General features: G+C 34.5%; 1 protein-coding gene across 6 annotated transcripts in view; it reads left to right on the top strand.

Annotated features, from left to right (window-relative positions):
- The window catches only part of sick (sickie), a 153486-nt gene that overhangs the window by 61866 nt on the left and 65326 nt on the right, over positions 1–26294 (top strand). For 5 of the 6 annotated variants that reach the window (XM_029300007.2, XM_029300009.2, XM_029300006.2 and 2 more), the window contains 2 exons: positions 5387–5556; positions 20219–20382. In XM_029300007.2, the coding sequence (XP_029155840.1) occupies positions 5387–5556; positions 20219–20382 (334 nt within the window). Of the gene's footprint in view, positions 1–5386; positions 5557–11750; positions 12014–20218; positions 20383–26294 lie in introns of those variants that run through there. The other variant, XM_029300010.2, reaches the window with a different exon arrangement.

The raw sequence follows: 26294 nt of genomic DNA, 5'->3' as shown, positions 1-26294 counted from the left end.
TCTGCGATCGCTATCGTTGCTTATTATGCGCGCGGTGCCATTTTCATTGACGTGCAAATTTTTGCCGCAAATCGTGTCGGTTCGAAATCAAACTCAAGGTGAACTTCGATTCGAGAGCACACGATACGACTCGTTTCGGAAGGCAATCTTCCGAAACGAATCTGCGAGCGATTATTGCGTGGGTCCAGAGTCGGAATATCATTCTTATATCTTGCGTTCTTTTCTTTTCTCTCGAAATACACGAAGAAAAGGTTACCGCGCTTTAAATTACTCGATTTCTTCGTAGTCAGATGTCGAGCTTGGCTTGAAATTTTAATATTTGGTTGTGGCAAATTAGATGATGATTATTCTCGAGAATTCAAGAATAAGTATCATTCTCGAAATATTTAAAAATCCGGAAGTGTCGGAATTCCGATCTTGAAAAAAGGTTAAAAGAAAGAATCGTAGACTTCAATATTTGTCATCGTGAGGTCAGAATTTCACGGAATCCATTGAATCTTGAGATCTGAGAATTTTAGATCTCGAGAATATTTCGGAACTTGTATGAATCATACAAGGATTTCTTATAAAATTAATTTTAATCGCACGAAGAGATGAAGATGGAATTTTAATTCTAATTTAGAATATTTTTGTATTTTTTGCTTCGTATTTCTCTTCCGAAAATTACACATTTTCTGGGTGAACTCGGCCGAGTTAATATACGTACCAAGGATTTATGGGCGATTATTACAAGATCGTTCATTTTCGAAGCCATTCGCGTGGACCGTTCATTTTTTGCCACAGATTATCGTGCTCCCGTTATACATTCCGCGAATTCTGCCGGTCGTTGTAACCATTAAGCTGACTTGTTTGGATCTTACCGTGTTACATCGGGTGACTCGAAATTTCAATGAGATTGCGTTTTTCGCACCTTAAGATTCTACATCTTTGAATTTTGATATCTCACATATACTTGAATAAATCTTCGGAATTCAAGATTTTTAAGTCTTTACATTTTTCAAACATAATATGTATTCTATACAGCCTCTAATTGTGACGTAATAAATTTTTAGGTGAATATTCAATACTCTAGATTAATTTTCTAAATATGTATTTCTTCTTCACACAATCGAGAAACGTGAAATTTACATACGAATGCAAAAAAGGATTCTCTAATGCTATCATAATTATTGCTTTATTATGTTTCGCTTGTTTGTAATTTTAATACCGCTTTAGTTTGCCAAGAGTCGAAAAACGACGATTAATTCTTGTGGACAAAAATTGGCATCAGCGATTTTAATTAAAGCCTGCGGGGCGAACGATAATCTATACACTAATCATATAAAATTGATCCGCCACGCTTCAATTCTGCGCAATCTTTAACCTCTTTCTTTCCTTCGCTTCGGACAAAAAGGCCATCGACCTGGCTTTCCGAAAATTTTGCCTGAAAGACTTACGCGATAAAATGCGGCGTTAATTAAATTCCCCTGTAACGTTGTAAACCAATCAATTAGCATGAACGTCACAAGTTTCCGATCTATATAACTGTATTTAATCGAATCGAAGAAGAAATCAAAGAAATATAGTTCAGGTCTCGAGTGTCCAAATGTTTAAAGACAGCAAATTGTATTCGAATTATTATTAAGGTCTACTTTTATCAAACATTTTTTCTTGTCTAAATATTCATATTTCGAGTACAATATGTTTTGCTCAGATTTTATCTTTATATCTTATTGATATCTCAAAATATCTATTTGACGCTTTGAAAGAATTTCGTAATGTTTACATCGTACTCTTCATACGGGTATGATGCTGAATGTTATGATAGCAAAGTTAGCCCGACGGGGTTTAAAAGATATACCTATATACATTTTCGCAATTCTGAGCTCGCGCAGATGTAATTTCGGAATTGCTATGTCCAATTGGCCAGTAGAGTCAATTGAATCCGTTGACCAGGGACTGAATTCGTTTTGAGGCTGAGGGATCGCGCTAATTGCGGATCTTAACGAGCGTCGGTCTGTCCACCTGCTGCTTCCATTTCCGGGATACCGTGCGAACATTGTGCGTCTTCTCTATCTCTTCTAAAAGGTGTCTTAGAAAATCAGGTTAGCTCTTTATGTAAGAATTCCTTTCATTTTCTCTCTTCCGAGCACGAGATCCTGCCAAAGAGCTTCCAACAAATTTACTCCTTTTCTCGCAACCAATCGTGTTTAATTAGCAAATGTATATTTTTAAAAAATCTTCATTCAAACTAGCTTCAATTTCTCTTATTCCGCAAGACGTTTTTTTCAGCATTATTCGAAAAAAATATTGTAATAAATTATTATTACGCTGGTTGTTTTTTAATTAATTAAATTATATGTCTATAATATGCGTTATATATCGTGTAACTTTTGGGAAGTTTTTATTACATGTTTCGATTATTATATTGCGCAGGTTTTTTTTAATTAATTGCAACAACAATTATATTGGAGAAATATTTGTAAAATAAATTTGCGGGATAAATTATATATTATTGCTATTCATTAGCTTCTATTGAATTAAGTTAGAAAATACATATTTAAAAATGATTGGCAAATAATTTTCCAAATTTCTATATATTTCCGAAATCTTTGATATAATCGGAATATGAGATATCGATACACGTGCGGCCTATGAAAACAGCTCGTTTGATGCAGATAAACGCGATGACTGTTTAGATATTAGGTGGAAAAAGTCCGGAAGGCACGAACCATCTAAAAATAATCGGTCCGTTCATGTTGTCTGTTACTACTTTGAGATTGCGGCATTTCCAGAAGATATACATGTACATATATATACACACTTTCTTGCTGTTTTCACCGGACATTCCGCATTTAATTCTGTCAATTTATTGCATGTCATAATTTTTATATACTGTTAGCTTTCTCGCGATTAATTTATTATTTGGCAAGAAAATTTCATGAAGAAGCAATAATGAAACTATATCGTAATTATAATAATGAGAGAAGAAATCTGATTAATTAAATTTATACATTTAATTTTGATATTATATTTAATTGTAATTATTATACATAATATAATATTATAATTATAACAAAAAAGTAGGAAGAATCTGAATAATAATTTAAAGCAATATCTAGTCAAAGTTTTTTAGTAAACTAACGCCTAGTTTTATGTAACATCTTTTATTTCTTTCTTTTATTTATTTTTTATATTATATTTCTTTATTCAATCTTATGATATTAAAGAGAGAGAAGGCATATAAAGAAAAAAAAGGAGAGAATCTTCTCATGATGACACTCCTTTTCTGTTGTTCTGTTTTCTCTTTCGAGAACCGCAGAAGCGAAGACGTTACCATAAGAGGACATCTCTCACCATCTCTGGATCTTTCTTTCTCTCGTTCTCTCTTTCTGTCTCTGTCTCTCTTTTGCCCCCTTCCTTTCTTGTTTCCTTTACTTCTTTTTATTCTGGGACCGCAGATTCGCAGGTCCTAGATGTGTTTCGAAGAAAATTGTCTTGCGGATATTTCGTAAATAATGAAATACAATTGCATCAGCAGTCGGGTTTAACTAATTTCGATTTAGGGCAAACTTGTTTCATTCACTAAATTATATTTTTTAAGCCAATTGTTCAAAATTTCAGTATTTATAAACGCACAAATTTGGACAAATTAGTAACACAAGTAATACAATTATATTTATTATTTTTTTTAAACATTAAATACAATAGATTTTATTTTACACGATTGATATAATTGAAATAAAAATCGAAATTTATTTTTTTCATTATATGTATTATATTAATAAAGTTATTTTAAACAAAAACTTAATTATTTGAAAGTTGTGCTCGAGAATTAAGGTCAAGGTAACTAATTAAATAATTTAATTAAAACAATTTAATTTCTAACTGCTATCTATACAAACTATGTCATTTAGAATGATTGCTAGTGTAGGATATAATTGTTCAATTAATATAAAAAAATCAATAAAAACAAACAAGATGAACAAAAGCATGCTAAAGCTAATTAAGAAATGTGCAGCTCGAGATTATTATAAAGCATGATCGTGTATGCGATTCTTTATCGGTGGCGCTTCTTCTGATGGCAATTCTGCAACGAGGAGACAACGGAATGTATATTAAAAAGCACCATCGCGCCATTTACGGCTGTCATCTCCAGGATAACTCGAAACCGCGAACGTCGCCTTTTGCGGCTTACTGCGGCTTCTTCTGGAGATATCCTTTCTCGAGTCTAATAGGGAGAGCTGAATCGTGATAAGAATTTATTTTCGATAATGCATTCATAGTGTTGCGTTCGATATCTGTCACTTAAAAAAAAAGTACAAGTACATTACTTTCTGGTGTGATGTGAGGCATTTCGATTAAGTTATCAGAAGCAAAAATGTAAACGATTTATATGAATAACGCAGATAATATTGTGTATATCTTTTACTTGATGCAATTTGTACATCTAAGGGTTTATTAAATTAATTTAATTTAATTTTATTTCTAAATTAATTATTTTTTTATTCAATATCTTTGATTCGTTTAATCTGAAATTATCTCTTACTTGTTATTTTCTTTTCACGAAATGTCTAGAAAAATTCTTTCTATTCTTCTGTAAATATACATAAATTAGATACGTTTGTCTCTCCAACTTGATCTCTTTCTAGTTCGCTTACACGACATTTCCCAACAAGATACACGTATAGGGTAATACCTATGCTCTCGTGACTCATCGGCTTTCTCATGCCACCCTGTCGTACCTTGGCGCGGTTCGTTTTCTGGGCAAAAGCTGGGGTCGAGAACAATGGAAACGAGAGAAGTCGGTGGGCACGCGTGTGCAAGGTAGACACGGCTGCGGTGGTCACGTTTCGTTCTCGTCTCATGTGTGCATCGTGGTACACATTGTATAGAAAAGTACTTTTAATCCATTGTATGCACCTCTCACGAAGACATTCTTCCCGTACTCTTCCGCCTTGCCTTTTTCCCTGTTTTACAGCAGGAGAATATCTATTCGCGAGCCCTAATCACACATCGTACTGATTCTCCTTAGATACCAGAAAATGCGCCTCTTCAATGGCCAATTATGCCGCTTTCGGTGAATTAATATAGAGAAATCATTAGAATTTTCTCTCTCTGATCTTGATAAAAAAATCAGACATGTATTATTTAATTATTTTATAGATGAAACGGATAAATGTAAGAATTTAAAACGCAAAAATTAGCTTGGAAATATTAATTTTTCTATACTGGTTAAGTATAAGAGAAATTGCGTACATAATTTTAATTTACTGATTCTAAGATTATTAAGAATGGAGGGTTATAAAAGCAACTATTAAAAAATATAAAATATCGAAGGAGCGACGAGAATTGTATTTTTTTATAGCGAAAAATGACAAAATTTGGCTTTTGTTGTATGTTGCAGATTGAAAACGTGAGCTTGTGCGTGGGAGCACTGCGGGCTCTAGGAGCGGACGTGGGTGCTGTGAACCCTGGGGAATTGGCAGCAGGATCAACCCTTTGGCCAATCCTGGCCTTGCTTTTCGCCCTGTCGCGATACAAGCAACGAGCCAAGCAGCTACAGGACATGCCCAAGTAAGTGGATTATTCTTTTCGGAAAATCACAATTCACATAATGATGAATATTAACAAGTAATTGCAATTTTGGCAAATTTTGAAAATATCTAGTATATAATTCTGAGATGGATGATTGACACTCATTAAATGAAAAATTTTAGAGTGTCAGATCTTTGGATCTACATACGTATACATATGTATACATATGTATACATATGTATGTAGAATATTAAGACTTTAAAAACTATAAAACTGAATTTTTATGAGATTACCTTTTGAAATGTAAATTTTTATCGATTGTGAGAGAGAGTCTGCAAATTTTTGGGAAGTCTCGAATTTTTTTTCTTTTAATTTTGATTTTTAAATTTTTAGATCTGCAGAAATTGTAATACATGAATTTTTATTTCGCAATCAAATTAATTTTTCTCGCATCTTCAAAATATTTGTACCCTGTTCTCCCCGTTATACCGGTTGTGGACAACCAAAGTAGAAAGCACTATAGTTTCCTGTAACAGTTTCACGTCGGTAAAATGGCGTTTCATGAATTCAGTACAGAATTCATGGATACCAAGAGCAGATATCTGAAAGCTCTGCTGTAGTAGGTGTTGGTATCCATTTGTCGTTATCATATTTCGATAAACTATACTCGTAGCTTTTTGTCGACAATCATGATTTTGACAATAATGATACATGGCAACATAAAAGTTTCTCATCCTAAGCATAATTTATATCAGCATATTGATCAGCGACTAGTCTATAAAATTACGACTCGGTCAATCTTTTATGTAGCAGATTAATTTTAACGAGCCAACGAGGATGCATCTCATAATAATTGCGAACAGACATATTTAATGAAAACGTCGAGAGAGGGCTTTGAAGCGGGATTCGCTCATTAAATAAATTAAATTATATTCAGCCCGAAACTCGTTGTTGGAAGAGTTTCCGGGAGTTATTATGATTCGATAAAATCAATTAAATAAAATGATTATGCGCCATCATATGAATTTTTTATTGAAAGTATTATTAACATTCACATACGGTCAGTTTTGATAAGTCACGATAAATTGACGATTCTATACTTGTCAGACACACATATAGACAGATTAGCAGATGTTTTAAAATTTTATTTTAAAGAGAAGATTTTTTTAAATTTAACTATACCTACACTAGTATAATTCAATGTTAAATTTTTCAAATATCTCAATTAGTATTTGAATCATCTATCACATGTTGTAATTGTAATTTTTAATTGCACACACACATATTTTAATTGAATAATTAATAAATGCATTAAAGTAGTACTATATTATATTTAACAGTATAAAATTAGAATTATATTGACTTAAAATTACATTTGAACTAGAATTGATTAATAAATAAAGTAATATAATTTGCATATATATTGTAATGATTTTGGATATTTCGTATTATCAAAAATGAAGAATTTCCATATTTAGTTTAATGTTTGCATCTTAGCAATTCGAGATCCATGTCGAGAGCTTTGTTTCCTGTCGCGCAGTCGAATCGATACCGACGTCCTGTCGGCCTGCAGCAACGGCGTTCATTAACGTCTGCGTTAATCAACCACTAGCATACCTCTCTCATTCTTTCTCCTTGCCTCTTTTTCGCCTACTATCGACATCGAGTAAAGCACACATACTAGTTTTACCAGTATTTCGGCACGCAGAAAATGTGCTTTACAACCGGGAGCGAGGCAAATTTAAATATTTTAATTACTCCGCGGTTAATTGCAGCAGTCGAGAAGAGAGAAAGAGGGAATAAGAGAAGAAAAATGAGAGGAAATAATATATATTTGTGTTACAAAAAAATTGAAAAGTCAGAACACAAATTAATCTAAAAATAATATCTTATTAAAGTATATTTTATTAAATTAAAATAAATGAATATAAGTGCAAAATTAGATAAATAAAAACAAGTTTGAAGTGTAAAGGATCGATAAAAATTAATTTTGCGTAACAATGAAAAAAGATACACGAGAAGCAATAGGATGAAAATGTATTTCTTGAAAGCTAAAAGTCAGGGGTGACTGACTCCACATTCTTATTAATCGCGGTACATGTGCGATCGTACATGCAAGGATGAGGCACGTGGCGAACGTTTCAGCTGTCAAGGTCGATATTTTTAAACCACGGTACCTTCAACTGGGGGATAAATTGCTTGGATGTGAGTAAAATTTCGAAACTGTAACGATTCAAGTAACGCGCAGTGTTGGCGTCTATACCGAAATTATTGCATTTTCGCAGCCCCATTCACAGAAAAAAAGGAATCCTTGATTCAAGTATATTTTTATTCTCGAACGCTATTTGATTGATTTAAGCATAGAATGCTCTTTGTAATCACAAATTTTCATTTGCCTTAATAATAAATATGTTTGTGTAAAGTATATTTTATTCTTAAGATATATTCTTGTTTTAAAAATCGCATATGGTAAAAACAAACTTAGTCACATTTGAACTAAGAATTATTATATATACTTGTCCTTGCAATATTTATAAGTAAATTTCAGCTTCAAGCAAGAATATTTTGCACTTTGTTTTAAGGATAAATTATCCAAAATTATTTATATTTGGCGCTATTATAAGGATAAAATATACTTGAATCAAGGCATATTTGCATTCTTTCAAGAATACTGTGTTTTCAGTGCAATTAAATGATTTTTCACTTGAAATTATTATTAGGAAATGTGGAAAGAATATGTTTAGTTCTAGTTTTTACTTCAATATTTGTCTAGCTCTTTATTACGAAACTAGTACGAGATATATCATTCTAGGAATTGTAGGGACAGAATGTTTGCACTTGAACTAAACAATTGGCCATTTACGAGAGTCGAAATAATGGAGACGAAGAAAAAAATCTGTTTCGAGCAAAAGGGGAATTCGGATCTAATGGAGCGCGTAACGATTCTTCGAGCGGGAGAAACGCGAGGCCGGGCCCTCGAACGGGCCGCGCGCGTACATTAACATATTAACAATGCTCCATTATGCCCGAGTGTATACCTAGTCCCCGCGTAGGCGTGTTATGGACCGTTCTCGAGACCGCGGAACGCATATTCGGAGTCTCGGAACGTATAGACAGCGTTCGAAATGAAAATGCTTCAACGAATGCGGAGTTATTTCGTGTTTCGAATCAAAGTTTTATCACGTTTACACTGTTTTCCTTTATATATATATATTTCTGAATCTTTACCACACTTGATAAATTATTGAATTTATTAAGTGGACTATATAAATTAAACATCTTTTTACGATAATTTTATTGGACTAGAGAGATATTTCATTGAAATTGGTTGAAAAACAAGTTTATCGATTTACAATGTTGATGTTTATTTTGCCGATAAATTTTGGAATTCGCAATCGTTCGTTGTTGAGAAATTATTCAAAGCTCTCTATTGAAATCAAAACTAATTGTTCCAATTTTGCCGTGTACGTTATATGTAATCGAATACCTACATTCTAAAATACAATATATACGTACCAAGAGCGAGAAGAAAGAGAGCACGATTCGATATTCGAATTTTAATTTAGAAACACGAGGTAACATTTGTGGGAACGAGCAAAGGTAAAGAAGGACGAGGGTCAAAGCTGACGAAAAAAATTTCTCATACACTTGCCTGCATGCGCACATCTCGTTGGAGTGTACGCACAATATGTCCGTGGCACACGATCGTGCATGCACGTGCACATCGGGACATTAGCATAAAAATGGTTTAAAAATCCGTCGAGCGTGCTATCGGCATTGGCGGGCTCCCGGGGAAAACTGGGTTCGCCATTGGTTAGCCGCGTACGCGATTGAAGGGAAGAGGGGTCGAAGAGAATGGGCTTTAGAGAGGCTGCGAGAGCTAAAACGAGCGAGGGAGAAAGATGAAGCTGGAAAGGGAGAGAGAGACAAGGACCGATCCTGCGAGGGTGTATTCGAAGGAAAGAGAAAGGAAGAGAGAAGAGGGGATATATGAGGGTGTGAGAAGGTGCTATAGTCAAAGCACAACAGCATTGGAGTGCGCGGCAGAGAGAGGTCCAGCTTAAACGGCAAGAAGGTGCGAGAGAAACAGACCAACGAGATAGAGAGAGATGAAGCAAAGCAGCATGTATCTGCATGGGGAAAGCAGCGTGAACCGAAAGGGGCTAGAAGGTGAACAGCGGAGCGACAGAGACACCGATGGCAAACGAAGAGACGCAGGGTGAAGGACCAAAGCGGAAAAGGGGAGATAGCAGAGCGAGAGAGAAGCACGCACCACGTGCTATGGGAACGGGAATGGCTCTCTCTTCTCGCCGGGCCTCTCGGCGGTTCAGTTCGAAACGGACCATCAACGATGCCTACACACCATCATGACCATCGCGACCGAGTGTAGTGGTCGCCCATGGTCGCCATGAAGCGTCGTCGTCACTCGAGTCGATGACGCTCTTTCGAACGGTTTCTCGGACTCTTATCCTTTCCTCGTCATTTCGCTTCGTTTCGTTTCGAGAGTGCGGAAAGATCGATGGATCGCATCGATCATGCGCGGAGCACAATGAAACGTTGCTCTTCGGCTTCGGGTTCCGCGAAGAATCGATAGTGATCGCGCCTATGGAAGTGATATTATAAGAAAGAGGAGAGATGGATCATGCTTTATGGATTATGTTTGAACGCGTGGATTTATTTAGACGCGTTTGATGCGAGAAGATTGAGCTGCGCAAAAAAGAAGAAAAAAAAAGATTTCATTGTTATTCCTACTTGTCTCAAGAGTTCATTTGATATGATTTGATATGAATAATTATTATAAGATAAATTGTAAATTTTGATACTTAATTTTAATGTAATAAATCGATGGCTGCAAAAATGTAATTAAATTTAAGATTTAATTGCGATATCAATATTCAATATAAAGTGAGAATTTAATGTGATTATGATAGATTAAGAAGTGAGTATATTAATTGTTGTTGAAATAGAAAACCTTTGTCAAAAATTTCAAATTTAGTATGTTGCTTCGAGGAAAAATCTTTATTTTCAAAGATCTAATCTTGTCTCGCAATTAATGGTAAGTAGAGTAAACCGAATTGATTCGCGATAAAAGTGTCAGTTGACATATAGGTATCATCGAGTTGCAGGATTTTCGAAAAAATCCTTATCCTGTTATTCTTTGCGATCTTGGAGCGCAACTTGTTGCAACTGCACGTCCTTTTCTGTCACGTCATAGACAAGGATTGCAGTCTGAAAATATTTTTCTATAATGCTAAGGAAAATATATATCAATTGAAAACACACAAATCTGTGAATCAACACAGTCACAATAACGAGGATTCGAGGATGAGGTAAAATTGATGAAATATACATGAATTTGGAGAGTGAATTATTCAGCGAGAGGCACGAAGAGTGCTTTTGATTTCTCGAGACGATTTTCCCGCGGAGCAACATATAGGTTGAAACTTTTGACAAAATTTTTGTTTTTCAATAAACATAGATTATATATTCGCATTATGAAAAGCAGTAAATATATTGCATTATTAGTAAAAAAGTAAAAATATATCGTTATATCGATAGGACAATAATTGTGAGAAAAGGATGAAACTAAACATGAATTTAACAATTTCTGAATAATGTGTGAAAAATAATAGTTTATTTTCAATAACTTAATTTGTGAAAGTGAGATAGATTTGTATCTTGAATCTTATATACTGAAACACAGATATTGCGAAATTATCAATCACATCGAATAGTATGAGGTCAAGAGGTTCCTTTCTGTAAGCGTTCCATACTGAGTTTTCCACTCTGGAATTTTTCTCATTCAGATTGATCTCGCCTTAGCTTGAAAGATTGAAGAGATCTTGGCCCGAAGCGTGAATAAGATTAGTATAGTAGACAAGAGACGGATAAAAGTACAAGATAAAATAGGATCTGGAATCTGGCGAATAGAAAACGCTGTTCGGTCTAAACAATAAATTCTCCGCCATTCGATCGACAACGAGGATCAACGAAACGATATCGAAAAGCTGAACCGAAGAATTCTTCTATCTTCTATATCCTCTTATTTTACGAGCCTTTATTATAGCGAGGATAATAAAAAGCTCGAGAAGGAGAAGATCAAATCCGTCGAGTTAACTCGATTATTAATTCGTGGCCCTGAAGAAAAGAAAATAAACAAGATTATATTTTGGAATATTTTAATATAATACATTTTAATAAGAGAGAATATAATCGCAATAATTAATATATATTCACCATTGATTTGTAATACACATTTGATAAAATAAAAGTCACTGTAAATCAGCAAAAAGACAAATATGTTAATGATGATATAATATAAAGTGCAACATACAACTGATCGCTTTCGCCAGTTTGAGAAGAAATAAGTTATCTGTGAAAACGTGAAGGAAAAAAAAGGAAATAATCGTAACGGCATCATGGGAAACAGCGGAAGTAGCGGGGGTGGCAACAGCAGGAAAGCACGAAGCTTGCCGAATTCGCCGGAAGCACACAGGTATCCCGACATTTATTTTGCCGAACTTGCATAGGTATATAAAACGAGATCGAGATACGGTAAAAAATGACTAAAAACAAAAATTAAAAATAAAAATCCAATTATATATGTATGATATATTATAAATGTCAAACTGTGCTGGGGAAAGTCACTTTTATCCATGCAATGCTTTTAATTGAATAGAAAATAATTATTAACTTGAAACAGTAAAATTGTGTTATATATAAATAACAGAATTGTTAATTTTTCAATTAATCATTTATTTAATCAGATATATCGAATTGATTAAAAATAAAATGTACAACCTATACGCGTATCTGCTATTTATCTGCTCCTTATATCAACATTGTAGATTGGTTTATCGTGGGTGGGATATTTATTCTTCACTCCGATATATTCCTATTCTTGTACATTATACTCTATCTTGATCTTTATTCTTTCGCTCGTCTTGACAAGCGACGACGAAACCGGTTATTCCGTATACATATTTAGGATTTCCTGGATCGTCCCTTACGTACATTGTTACTACACGCAAGTTGTTCGAGGAAATATATTCATCTAGGTCCTCTTACATTTTCATTTCTTTACATTGATTCAAATTAAGCATGAATTATTGAAATAATAATAAATAATGAAACAAGAATGAATATTTTATTATATTTAAGCAAGAAAATATGATATTTATTTTAAATATAAATAGGCCATTTTATGGTTGAAAATTGGAATCAGTGGCGCTTACTCGCGTATTAACCGAGCCAAATCATCACTAGATTCCATTTTTGTCATATTTTTCTGCGCAAAGTCGAGAGAGCTGCTCGATAATGTTTGATCGCGTTCGCAATTCGAATCGCGTGTCGTAGGTTGAAGGTGTCGAGGAGAACTCGCGCGACCTGTGAAGCGGCATCCAGGCGTTAACCGGTCTTCTCGAGTTCTCGTAGTTGATCGCAACCGACCGGGCGAAAGGATCTGGTTTTGCATTTTTCCATTCTCGATATAGATCGCCGGCGAGCAGTCGACTCGCGATACTTTTTTCTTTCTCTCTCTTTCTCATTCTTCTTTGTCGCATAATTACATTCTTTCGTGTACATGAGGAATCGCAGGAAATCGAATAATGGGGATCGCGGAAGATAAAGCTGATAACGTCTTTTAATAATACTTTTGCACGCTACCAAATGAGAATACAAAGTAGACCAAAATTTAGATTCTTATATTTTAGAACCATAGAAAAGAAATATAGAATAATAACATATTCTTTGAATTATAAACAAATAGATTAATTATGTTTGTAAGAATTTTTAAATTGAACTAGGAAAATAAATATTATTTATCATGAGTATTATTCCTGTAGGTGCAATATTTTTCGCAGAGCTATTGGCGATTGCTCGCAAGGGAACACTGTAAAGAATACGAAATTTTAGAGGCGGAACTTTTAACAGCGATGAAATGTGAAGAGTAATAGGATCCTTTAATTAAAGTGGCTTAAAAAATTCATTCCTCGTCACCAACGCGTGCAGAGAAAGAAAGAGGGAGGCTGAGTTCCCCTCGGACATTTTTTCCAGACATTCTCGACCACCCTTAGTTAACCCACAACGAGAATTCGCGAAAAAGCGAAACTCTCTTTAAAGTCGATAATTATAATACGGAATCGTTGGGGCAGCCGTGTCTTTATTTTTAGGATCGTGGCGAAAAATCGCGATTCGCAATACCGTGTCGTTGATAATCCTCGTGGGTGGACCGGTTCACCATTCGAGTTTCATTTGCATCAAATTTCAACGTAACAAGTGATCGTATGTAAAGTGTTTCCCTTAGGATTTTGCAGACTTTATTGTCCAACTTTATAAACGACTAATTGAACAATTTTTATATTTTTATATCGAAAAATGAAACTCCCATTTGAATAGTTTACAATATTGTATACGTCGTTTTGTGCAATTTAAAAATTTCTCGTCGAATAATTTCCTGACGGTCTTTCATTTTGATTTTTTTCGAGGTTCCTTCCATTCTTTATTTAGCGAACGAGTTCAAAGACATCCTCGGGTCGACGAGTGAGTCAATGTTTTCAATGTGAATGGCCGCAGAAATAGATCCTCGGGCAAGCACGTTTTGATCGCGCGATTCGCAGGCTAAATCCTATGCGCTGACGTTAGTGGAACGAGAGCGTCGTCTCCTAAGTGTGCGTATGTGTCACTGATCGTGCGTATCAAGAGAAACAGAGAAAAACGAAAATTCGCCGTAGTATGTATATAAACAGGGATTATCCCACGTTACCCTCGTGTGTAACGATTGAATCATTTGGACAGCTCATTTCGGAAACTGAGCCAAGCCACTTGTAAATCATCATTTCCAATTCATAGAAACCAAGACCGATATCACAGATGTTTTAATATTATATATGTAAGAAACAACCGAATGAATTATAAAAAAATAAAAAGATTAATTTTATGTAGAAAATTCAAAGTTTAAAAAAATGTAAAGGATTTTTTATCAATTATTTGGAATATCCGAACAACTTTGTTTCAATAATTTTTGTATAATTTATTCAATCATCTAACCGTTGTAAAAATGTTTCGATGAAAAAGAACGAATAAACAATCGTATCTCGTATTCCCCTAAGAAAGATACTCTTACCAAGCAATTAATTAGAATGCTTCGATTAATTAGAATGGCACATTGTTTCCCACTGTATCAGCAATAATCCGTCGTGGCAAGCAGAGCGAAGGTTACGATACCGTTATGCATCGATTGTTTCGGACGTAAAAAGACCGTGCAAGATTAAGTCTACTTTATTGAAATAAGAAAAAGATACAAAATAATTTTATTGAACGCTATTGACTCTAAAATTATTTAATATTTCTTTTACTAATCATTATACTCGTAATCATATTGACAGATTTTCTAGACTAATTTTTATACTTTTGAAAATTTGCATTGTTTATCATTTTTCCTTTTCTAGAATGCATAAGTTTTAATTTTTGTAAATACGTATTTTATATAGATGATTTTTGAAGAGAGTTGAAAAGAATCGAGTATCTTGGAAAAAAATGCACCTCACCGGTCATTTAAGTAACGGCATGCATCCGCGTCCTTGCGTGCACATCGGCGATAACCGGTGGTCGTCTCGAAGAGTCACGATAATAATATCGCCTCGCGGGGAAGAACGGTTCTGGTCGTCATCGTGCTTCTTCCTGGAAACGACCGTTAAGTCCTTCTTCTCTCGAGACTCTCTAAATTTATCCTCTGAAACACCAGCATCGCTCTGCTTCGCGTCGATGCGCGAATTCTCTCTCTTTCTCCCTCAGCTTTTTTCTCCTCTTTGCATAAGATCCGGCAATTACCTCTAATACTTGGAATGAATTATTCGACTCGTTCCGACGAGTCTTATATACGCGCACCTATCTCTCGCTTCCTCTTCCCTTTGGTCTTCGTTAACGCGACTACTCGCGCGCGACGTCATTGTCAATTTGCAGCGATTTATATTCACGCACGAATAATGTCGAAAGTATGGAAATAGCAAAGAAGACGAGATTCGTGGTGATGGCATTTTAAAAATTATAGTAAAATAATACGCATCACTTTTACAAATCTTAAAGCACAATTTTTATTTAGTTTAATATATATTTTATTACATAATTCAACGGCTTGTAAATTACTGTCGGCAAAAAACAAAGTTCGATAATTAACATAATAGCTAATTATGACTTATTTTACAGCGAAGGAAATTTTAAAGTTTCAGTTTTGAGTTTAAATACAATATATTCGTGTAATATTTTCTGGACATTTAAATGCGAGAACTTTCTCTTATCTGCTTGTCTAACTAACGTCGGAGTTTCTGCTTGATTTCACGTCAACGCGTTCGTGCACTTTCAGGATAGATAAGAGCACAGGTTCTGTATTCTTAATCGCAGTCTTATGCGTAGTAGCTTTATCTGAAGCTATCGTGCTTTGCTTTGAAGAGGTAAAATGTTTTTAAGTGTATCGATGCACTAATGGAGATTTCAAGATGCAGTTTCTTGTACGGTCTTTACTAAAATTTCAAAATCGAAAATTAAATACAAAACTTTAATCACATTTATTCGGATATAATAATAATAATAATCAATAAAAAATGTGAGGTAAGAAGGATTGAACTGTACTTAGAATAAGATAATTGAGATGATCATTTGTATTATATTTGGTACGAGTGATTATATTAGTAAATTGCTTTGGAAAGAATGATTCAGTCTCGCAGAAATGAAATGTTGTTTTGTATAAATGATCGCTTTTTATCTTGGCAAAACGGGGGAATCTTGTGATGGCGAGAACATTCTCTCTCTATATCGCGGTGACGGGATCTCTAATTGGCAAGACCGTTCGAAAAATTGCACCGGCCGATCCGATCCCGGCAGTTGGCAATTAGAAGGAATGTCGTCCTGACCGATATGCATCTCCTCGTTGCTGGTCAGCCAACCTAATCACGCGCTCTTGTAGCTCGAGGGCGTCGAAGGGAGCCCCCAGCAACTCTCTTCTTCACTCATTTTGCAACTAATTGGGCATATGGCGCTCTTTCGCGTCTAACAATAAGCTGTTCGCTTTCTTTTCTCATACCATTTTTCGCGAATACCAATTTATCGTACAAATTTCCGATTTAGTAAGAATCTAATATTCAAGCAAAGTAAATGCTTCCTTAGAGATTTTTAAAAATATTTATTTATTGTTGGCATAGAGAAAGGGAGAGAGAGAGAGAATCTGGAGATATAATAGTTAGAAAGAAATGAAAAATGATATTTGGCAAAATTATTATTATTTACAGAAAATAAGAGCTTGCTCATCAGTTTGTTACTTGTAATCTGATCATCGGACATTAATAAAATACATTTCGATTAGATAATGAAAAATTGAGAGAGCTGTCATTTGTAGGAAAAAAATGGAGTAGGTGTCATAAATTACGCCGACGATTAATGAAACGACACGATGTCGAACAAATTGCGTATACCTACCTTACGAGAAATTCGCTTGCGTGCAATTTGTTCTTATAATAAAGGCTCTTATCGAGCGATCATCGAACGCAATTAATCAGACGTCACGATAATAATGGTTCTCGTGTTTTCTTGTGGAACGCAAACATGCAGTAGAAATTATTTAATCCGACGCTGTCATAAATAACGTAACATTACCATGAAACAGAGAGTGCACTTGCAACTTGAAGCAATAATGATCGATGATGATGATGTGAAAATTGCGATATTTAAGAATTTACTTCTATCCATTTGATTATTAATAATACAACTCAATTATTAATTATTTTATTCATGATATTTGTATACAAATTACATTTTCCTATCGTCTGTCTTTCCTTATTACGTCTTCAAAATTTGTTTATTCTTTACAAATTTTTTTAAAAATCGTTTCTTTTTCGTTCAATGATTTGCAATTATGAAGATAGCGCGACATTTAAACACAATTAATGTAAAAGAAAATAAATTGGAACTTTTGGTTCCAGTGTTTTCCGAATATTCGTCGAGCATATTTATCACCGAATTAATTAATAAGAGACGGGTATAATCAGTGCAAGTTAGGGCGAAACAAAGGCGCCGTAGAGGCGCCGTCTGCGGCCGCGAGGCGGCCATCTCGCGCGATATTAATACGTTTGCCGAGGATAAGACGTCGCGTCGCGGCGGTGGCAGTTGCAACACGCGCCGCGGCGCCCAGCCGTGGCATTAATTTTCGATATTGCTGTCGTAAATATTCGCGACTCGCCGTAGAGCATCCTCGTCGGTGATTGAAACATCTCTCTTTTTCTTCGATTCGACATCGCTGGGGGGAAATGCGCGCATCCCCCGTAAGAGGGAGTCATTTTTTATATATTGATCCTCAGGGCCGTAGGTTGCCTTCTTCAACAAGGATCGGATGTATGCATAAAAAATGAATTGTACAAAGTTGCACAGTTGCGAAATTAAACGAGTCAATTAAGAGTTTAACAAGGCTCTGTGTAATATATAAATATAAATTTTAAAGTGTAAGACAGGCAATAAGAGCCAAATCGCGGATGACAGTGCGTTATCCCAACGCGAAACTAAATTTTTTCGTTAGAATTAAATACCTGTGCACCTGTGCACTTACCAAATTTTACTTGGTCACGGCCAAGATTTAAGTAGAGATTATTCCAATTTTAAATCTTGGCCGTGACCAAGTAAAATTTGGTGCCTTGTGCACAGGTATTTAATTCTGACGAAAAAATTTAGTTTCGTTGGGATAACGCACTGTCATCCGCGATTTGGCTCTTATTGCCTGTCTTACACTTTAAACAAGTCTAGAAAATTATTACAAGAGAGGGAGAAATAATCATTTTCTCTCATTTTTTTCTTGTCGCAACAAATTCCATCATGTCTTTCCTTTCTTCTGATGTTTTAGAAATTTTTGTATTCTTTATAAATTTTGTTTCTTTTATAGAGCAAGATTCTAGGATCGTTCTTTAGATACAGTCCTGTAACTCGTGTTTCAATATATTATGGGAGAACTTGGAATAGAAAAGATATCCTAAAACGCATCTGTGCGGCAAATCTGCATTTTGTCACGCGAAATAATGGCATTTCTCTTTCGATAAAAGACTTTTATTAGGAAAAAAACATAACTAATACACAAAATTCGCATGATGATAATTTATAACTCATTTTGATAAGTATTACGAGAGAAAGAGACTTGTCGAAATGATGTCTGTACGTATATATATTTTATTAAAGCACAGATCTTAATCTTCAATCATATATTTCAATCACGATCAGAGGCTGAACGAAAAAAAAAAAATTGAACTAAAAAAATGATGAAGTAGCGTATTCAAAGCGTTTTGATGCGAATCTCGCGACTCATCGTGCAGTCATCGCACAAACGAAATGGAAATTTCTAAAACGGCTTTATGCGTGCATCTTCCCGCGTAAGCTCGCATCTCGCCGCGCATAATTTAATCTCCCTTATATCTCGCTTGCATTGTGCCTTCCTCGGGCATTATTGTGTCTCCGCACGAAGGATCGCATCTCTCGCAGCCTCTCGCGGTTCGAAGAAAGAAAGGACCGCGAGGTGTGTCGCACCAAGTTGCAAGTTGCATGTGGGTGTGCGTGCAAATGGATGCTCAAATCCAGTATATAAATCACAGAGCGAACCTTTTTGAGGCGCGCAGCTTACAAAGTGTGCATTTTCAATTGTATTCTTTTTATTATTAAATATTTCAATTGATTATATTTTATATGCTATCTCAATAGCAGTACTCGATAGCATACTTTATATAGTTATATATTGTGATGCTTGCATATATTTAGCACTATTTCTATTTAATATTATATTATGTGATCTCCAATATGATCTGGATGTTTTGTTTCCCTATTTTTGTTTGCATCTGTCGAAAATATGATTGAGTTTGTACGAGAATTTTGAAAAATTAAGAATCGAAAAGTTGCGATACGAGAACCAAAGGTATTAATTTTTCGCAACATTGAATTGCGGTAGTATTCTGTAGGTTTTGAATTGACAGCCGCATTGTGAATGAACAGCTGCAATGATTTTTATTGCAGCGAAATAGTGGATAAATTTAGGACAAAGCGCGATGATTTACGCGAAATGTGGATATCGGATAGCCACATTTAACGTTAAACGCGTTGTAGGGATACGAGTCAAAGACCATTTCTCTGCCAAGTCAGTTATATTCGTGGTTTATAGACGGTACTCGGTAATTCGAGCACAAGCGTGTACAGAGTACTATATAGCGAGGGTATACATATATGCATTTATACGTATGTCGAAAAGCTGCTGGTTGAAAGGAACTTAACGATGTATTTAAACGTTGATTTACGCGTTTGCTGGATCAAATTAAGTTATTCATTATTTAAAGAAGATATTTTATGCATGTACAATGTATACAATTAAATTTAATATACAAGTGTCCGATAATTCACCTTATTTAGGAAAATCAAAATCTTGTACCGTTTTGCGATCCTTCGCAGCGATGAATGAGAAATCAATTTATACTAAGTTTGCGACGAAGCGTTGGAATTGATTAAAGTTTAATTATATATAATTTTTGTATAATTTGTATAATTTTTTTTTTCAGTTTTCATTACATTGAATTTTTGTCAATATGATAAGATATAAACGAATATCCAACTAATTCTAAAAAACACGAAATCGAGAAGATGGAGAAAAACGTTGAAACGAATGATTCCCCTCTCATTTCAGACTACCATCGCCTTACAACAAACAATCGTCGGGGGTTGGCGGCGCTGGGGGTGGTCCAGGGGGTGGCACGAGCATACCCCTGCCCGCGACCGTCGCTGCCACCAGGAGATGCCCTCCGGACAAAGTCAGACCGGCTCCAACACCGACACATCAATCACAACTCGGTAAGTTCTCCGTCAACTCATCTCTCTTACTCTTCCCCTTGATACAAACTTTTCGCGCCGCATTTCACAGACAACTCCGTAAAAGCTTTGCTCTTATTGCGATCAAATATTCCTTTTATATTATATAATATAATAATTATATCATGATGATTTTTTAGGCTAATTTTTCAGCTGACAAGTTTTTCAATCATTTCTTTCATATTTTAGATATTAAAAATGTTAATTGTGAAAACAATTTATTGAATATAAATTAAACACGTAACAGTAACAGAAGATCTTTATGCGAATTTTGAAATTGTTTTAGAAACTTTTTTCACCTCTTGATATCAAAAATATAAAAAATTCAACAGCGTCTTTTAATCAAGTTTCAATCAAGTAATTTGTGTTTAATATTCTCTTTCGATAATTAATATATTATATTATACACACAGATTTTAAACACTTTTAATATTGATTTAAGTAAAAATTCAAACAGATATTAAATCAAAATTGTTACATAAAATTCAGTTATACTTGCTTAAATAATAAAATATTGCGGCAGGTGGAAGATTGTCAGATAATCGTCCGGATGATCTGATATTTTACATTATTTATCTAAAATTTGTTATTGCATAATTAATGAACGATAAAATATCGTAAAACTCTAAATTTTTAAAAACTCTAGAATTTGAAACAGCAAATCAATAACTGCAGCAAGCAGACGAAATGAATTATTCGTTTTGCGGTACGATCCTGACGGTGTCTGCGCGTTCCGCATTTTTGCGAATGAAAATTCATTAGCGAACGATATCCTTTAGCTAAATCGATCTTTCCGCGGCCGGTTTCGCCAGCCGGTTTCCATTATTTTTTCATCGGGTAATATCGCCTCCGGAATTTTATTGCGCCGATCGTTAGCACCAACTTTCTGCACGGATATATATGGAGTATGCCAAAAGTACTGCGCTTTCTCTTACTGATAATAGTTATTGAAATAATTCAAGAAAAAATTATATTAACATTTCCATTTATTCAAAAGCGAAAAAAATTTTTTCAACGTGAATTCTTTCATTTATTAAGAAAAAATCTATTTGAATTTCTACACTTCATTCTAGATACCTCTATTTTTATATTGTAAGTTTAGAAAGATCTCTAGCTCTATGATTAAAAACATTTAAAGGAAACAGATTAATCGGGAGTATTGCTTGCGACTATTAATTTGAGGTAGATGTGAATTTAAACGTCGGATGATGGATTACCACGATAATATGCAAATTGTAGAAAGATTTTCTTCGTATGAAACAATTAAACGATTTCTTCTTTGAAGTGACGTTTCTTCCGAGACACAAAGAAGGACTAAAGGGCGCGACGAACATCCGCGCGTTAAAAACACCCCATTAGCCATTAGCTTGGTGAATGGCTTTTAGCAACCCTTTGCACATTTCTAACTGTCACGGGAGATCCCGGACCGCTGTGGGAACTAGTCTCCATGGGGCTCTCCTGTTCCGCGAATACACACGGTGGCTTGTACGATCGTATCTACCCTGCGTACGCTCTTGTACGCATTCGTCTCTCATTTATCCCTTTTGTACGTATATGTACTTTTGTATGTACATGTGTGCACGTGGGCAAACTTTTGATATATATATATATATAAGATAAATTTGATTAAGCATCGATTCTCATTTCTTAGCATTTTTCCTGAAACTTCCATCTTCTCTCGTCATCATTCTTTCATGTCTCTCTCTCATTGAACTGCACTTATTTTCCTTTGAAGTGATAAATAATCTTCTTGGTTCCCTTTATATATATATATATATATTTCTCTCTATCGCCTTCTCGCATACGTGCGTACACATTCATCTATTCTCTCTCTATTGCGTGCGCGCTACGCATACGTATGGCGATATTACATACGAAGGGAATGGAGGGTAGAGGTGGTGGAAACTCGAGGGAGTGTTCTCCACCCCTGCGAGATGATGTGGCACCCCATAGTTTATATTTTACTCTCAACTCCCGAGTTTCCACGAGCCAGATGTGCTCGGGCACCCGATTTACAGAGGCGCTCAACTTTGAGCCTTCCCGCGGGATATGACGCAGGGCAGAAAAGGAAAGTGAAGGAGGAGAGGACGTACATATGTATGTATGTATGTACACGCGAGTCTTTCTCTCGCTCGATTGCCTTCGCGTCGCGAAAAATGCAACCGGTCCTCGTCGTCGTCGTGCCATTATTTTTTTCTTAGGGGATCTCGGACACTGCTTGTGCTCGCCATTACGGTAATCAACGGGATTATAAAGTGTCACTCCTTTGTACAGTTGTTTTATTCATTCAGTTCTCGCCGTGCCTGAGATTTTCTTTGAAACATCTCAAAGTAGAATATGATCGAGCGATAATAAATACTTGATGTATTTGTTATATTACGCTTACATCTGCGCTCATTTTACATACCAGGAAAAAATAAAGAAATATTTATCATTTCTCGAATATAACAGATATATTTGATTTCGGAATATTTATGATCACGGTTGTGAGATTAGTTTGAATATTATTTTTCTATCTTACTGTACTTGTACTTTTTCCTGGACAAAATTTGCATCCCCTTATCGCTTATTTACACGGTTGGGCACCGCTGATGTGCGCCTTTACAAGGGGATGCTTTATACTTTCTCTTTCTCCTTCTCTCTATTTCGTCACTCTCGCCACTCTATATATCGCGATATCAAAACGCGCACGTTCGTATATGTCTGGATACAGAATGCGTTTCTCCTTCGTTCAAAATAGACTTTTACGTCGTATGTATGTAGACAAACTAGCCGGCCGGCTATAATGCATATGCGTGCACGCACGCATAAACTAAAGAAGGCTCTTCTCTCGTCGTAGTTTACGATTATAGGAATTTTCCTCCTTTTTTCTGGTTATCTGCTGCTCATCCTCAACTTTGTCACCGTTGATAGTTTAAGCGACAACCTCGTCTAGCCGTCTAGGTCAGGGTCTTGATTTACATAGCTATTTCGCTCTCGATAACATACTTGTGGATTGAAAATTATTTATGGAATTTCTCTTTATTACTGATTCTAATATTAATTATAAAATATGTTGAATTCATTTCTTGCTCATTGTTAGATCACGTAAATGTTCTCACATTATTTTATTCATCTTAAGATTTCTTTTATATTTAATTTATTTGTTATTTATTATTTAATTTATACAATGCAAAATATTTCCAATTACTTGAACAAATAGGAAGACATTTTTTTAATATTTACATATATATGTAACAGCTCTGTAAACGACGTATATATGAATCGAAGCTATTGATTGAGTAATGCGATGTTTACATCATATTATTGCAGTCATAAATGGAGCAGCGTTTGTTTCAATTAACGTTTGTTCAATTTCATGCGAAATTATGCCTGCCTCGTGTACGAACGTATCGATTTTTCTCTTGCTCCTTCTCTCTTTCTGCTTCGAGCTTAACTCAATCCCTGTAATCCACCGTGCAACTTCCCGAAGAGATTTCCGGAACAAGGGAAAGAGTCCCGTATGTACAGTACTAAAAGCCGTAATTAAAGGATGCTGTCTATCTATTGTATCCTAGACAGAAATGATCAAATTATATTAACTTTTTTAAATTTTGCCTTAAACAATTCATTATTTTATTAAAAGATATTGTTTTAATTTTTTATATATTTATCAAATCAGAAAATGTTTGTAAATAATATCTTTGATATTTTTTATTATGTATGAATATTTATTATTATATATATATATGTGGAAATTAAAAGATATGTAGAATTTAGTTGGTTGAACCTCTCTCGTAAGCGAGAGAGATTTAATTCGAGATGTATACGCACGTTGTGAAATCTCCTTAAGCCCAGTAATCCCGCAAGAATCTTCCAAAGAGACAAGCGAAAGTAAATAAAAGAGAAAACAGAGAACGAAAAGAAGAACCGAACGGTTTCGACCATTCGTCAGCTCTGTTATAAACTGTCTTTCGTTTCGCGGGCGTGCGAGAAAAAGAAAGAGACGCTTCCGAGAGAAAGAGGAAGCACGAAAAGATCGGTGTTGGAGAGAAGAGGCTGAAAGAAGGTGGCAAAGGGGAGAACAACGAGAGAAAATTGAAGTCTCGAAGCATATACGTAAGATCTGCTGCAGCCGGTCTTTAACCCCGAAACACTCGAGCGCCTCAGAGATTCTCAAATCTGAAAAAGTCCATTTTTCAAGTTTATAGCTTTTGAAATGTAGAAGGTGAAGCAAATATTTTCATTTAAGAAATTATTCAGATAATGCAGGAATTTTTTTTTTTAAATGGTATCTTTAAGGAAAAAAGTTTTATAAGAACGTAGAAAAAGTTTTTTTCTAAATTTATGAGCTAACTAAATACATATTGCAATATGTACGCATAATAATTTTAATCTTTCTTTTTAATTATTTAATATTTTATTTTGAAACGATAGATTTCTATGAAATTATAAAGGGATACAAATTTTTATTTTTGATCGCACTAGTTTTATATATTTGTATATACATATATTTCTTATTAAATTTTAAAGATATACAATAATTTATATCAAATCAATTATATTTGTTAAATTAATAATTATTAATTTATTAATATTTATCTTATAAAGTAAGAATTAAAATCTCTGTCTGACCAATAATGACATAAACTACTAATTTCACATTTTTTCAAGTATTTATACACACACACGCTCTATCTCAATTTTTATTTTTTATTTCTAACTTTTGTATTTGTCTTATATCTTTATAATTTTTGTTTTAATATCTTGTTTCTTAATAAAAAATATTGATAAATTCTGACAATTCTGCACGAAAATCGGTTGGGCACCGTTAAACGCGGAACCCTTAAATCTTCCTCTTCCTTTCGTCTTTCTTCAGCCTTGTACTAGTTAAAAATATCATTCTACACATACATTTGGATACCGGTTTGATACTGGTTTCGAGAATCGTCTTCCTTGAGCTCGCTATACTTATCTCAAATAGAAGAGAGAGAAGGCTGATGATAGAAAATGCTAAACGATAGAAAAAGTGCAACGCAATCGGTAGCATTTTACCAGGAATTATGTGCATCATCGACGCAAGTCGGAAGAAAGAGGGGAATGATTTAAAGATATAAATAACTCGTACTTATTATTAGCACAAGCGGCGCTTCTTCTCTTTGCAAGGTCTTCGATCTCTTAGAAAGGTCTCGTCTTCTTTTCTTCTCTTTTTCCTGTTCAATTTGAAATCCTCTCTTGAAGTTTCTCTTCGAGAAAGAGCACATTCGATAAAATGCAAACAATCCATGAATACAGTTATTGTTATTTGATAATTACATATTTCAACAATTGATTTAAATATCGAAATCAACGGAATTGATAGAATTGAAAAAAAAAACGAGTTAAACAAATTGAATCAATGCTAAAATAGCATGTAAATATTGAAATTATTTTTATTTAATATTTTAAAAATTGTCAGAAATAAAAAGTACAATATATTCAACGCTCAATCCTTAATGAAAAATCTACTAATTTTTACATGCGATGCACAAACAACAAATAACTTTAAGGGACAGTATTGAATTACAGAGATTGCGATAAATGTATGTTACCATAATGTTGGATAGTGTGTTGATTGGCTTTGTTTCACGATGTTAACATCGACGTTAATATAGACGATTTTCCTCATAATACCATTTGTCGTAAGGAAACTATTATCGATATATGAAGTATGCAAAGGTATAATGAAGTGATTTCGCATTATGTATTAATTTACAAAATTGTCAGTATTTGTAAACATTCAATTTATTTCGATTGAGTTTATTGCTTTCAAAAATAAGAAAAAATAGTATTTATATAAAATTATTATTTATTTTTTTAACATGAGAAATGTAAATATTTTATGACGGTACAATCAATTTCGATTAGTAATATAT

This window comes from Nylanderia fulva, unplaced genomic scaffold (assembly GCF_048542155.1).
Source record: "Nylanderia fulva isolate GAGA-0341 unplaced genomic scaffold, ASM4854215v1 Scaffold22, whole genome shotgun sequence".
NCBI classification, from domain to species: domain Eukaryota; kingdom Metazoa; phylum Arthropoda; class Insecta; order Hymenoptera; family Formicidae; genus Nylanderia; species Nylanderia fulva.
Note: the sequence above shows the minus strand (reverse complement) of the source record. Positions and strands in the feature narration are given on the sequence as shown.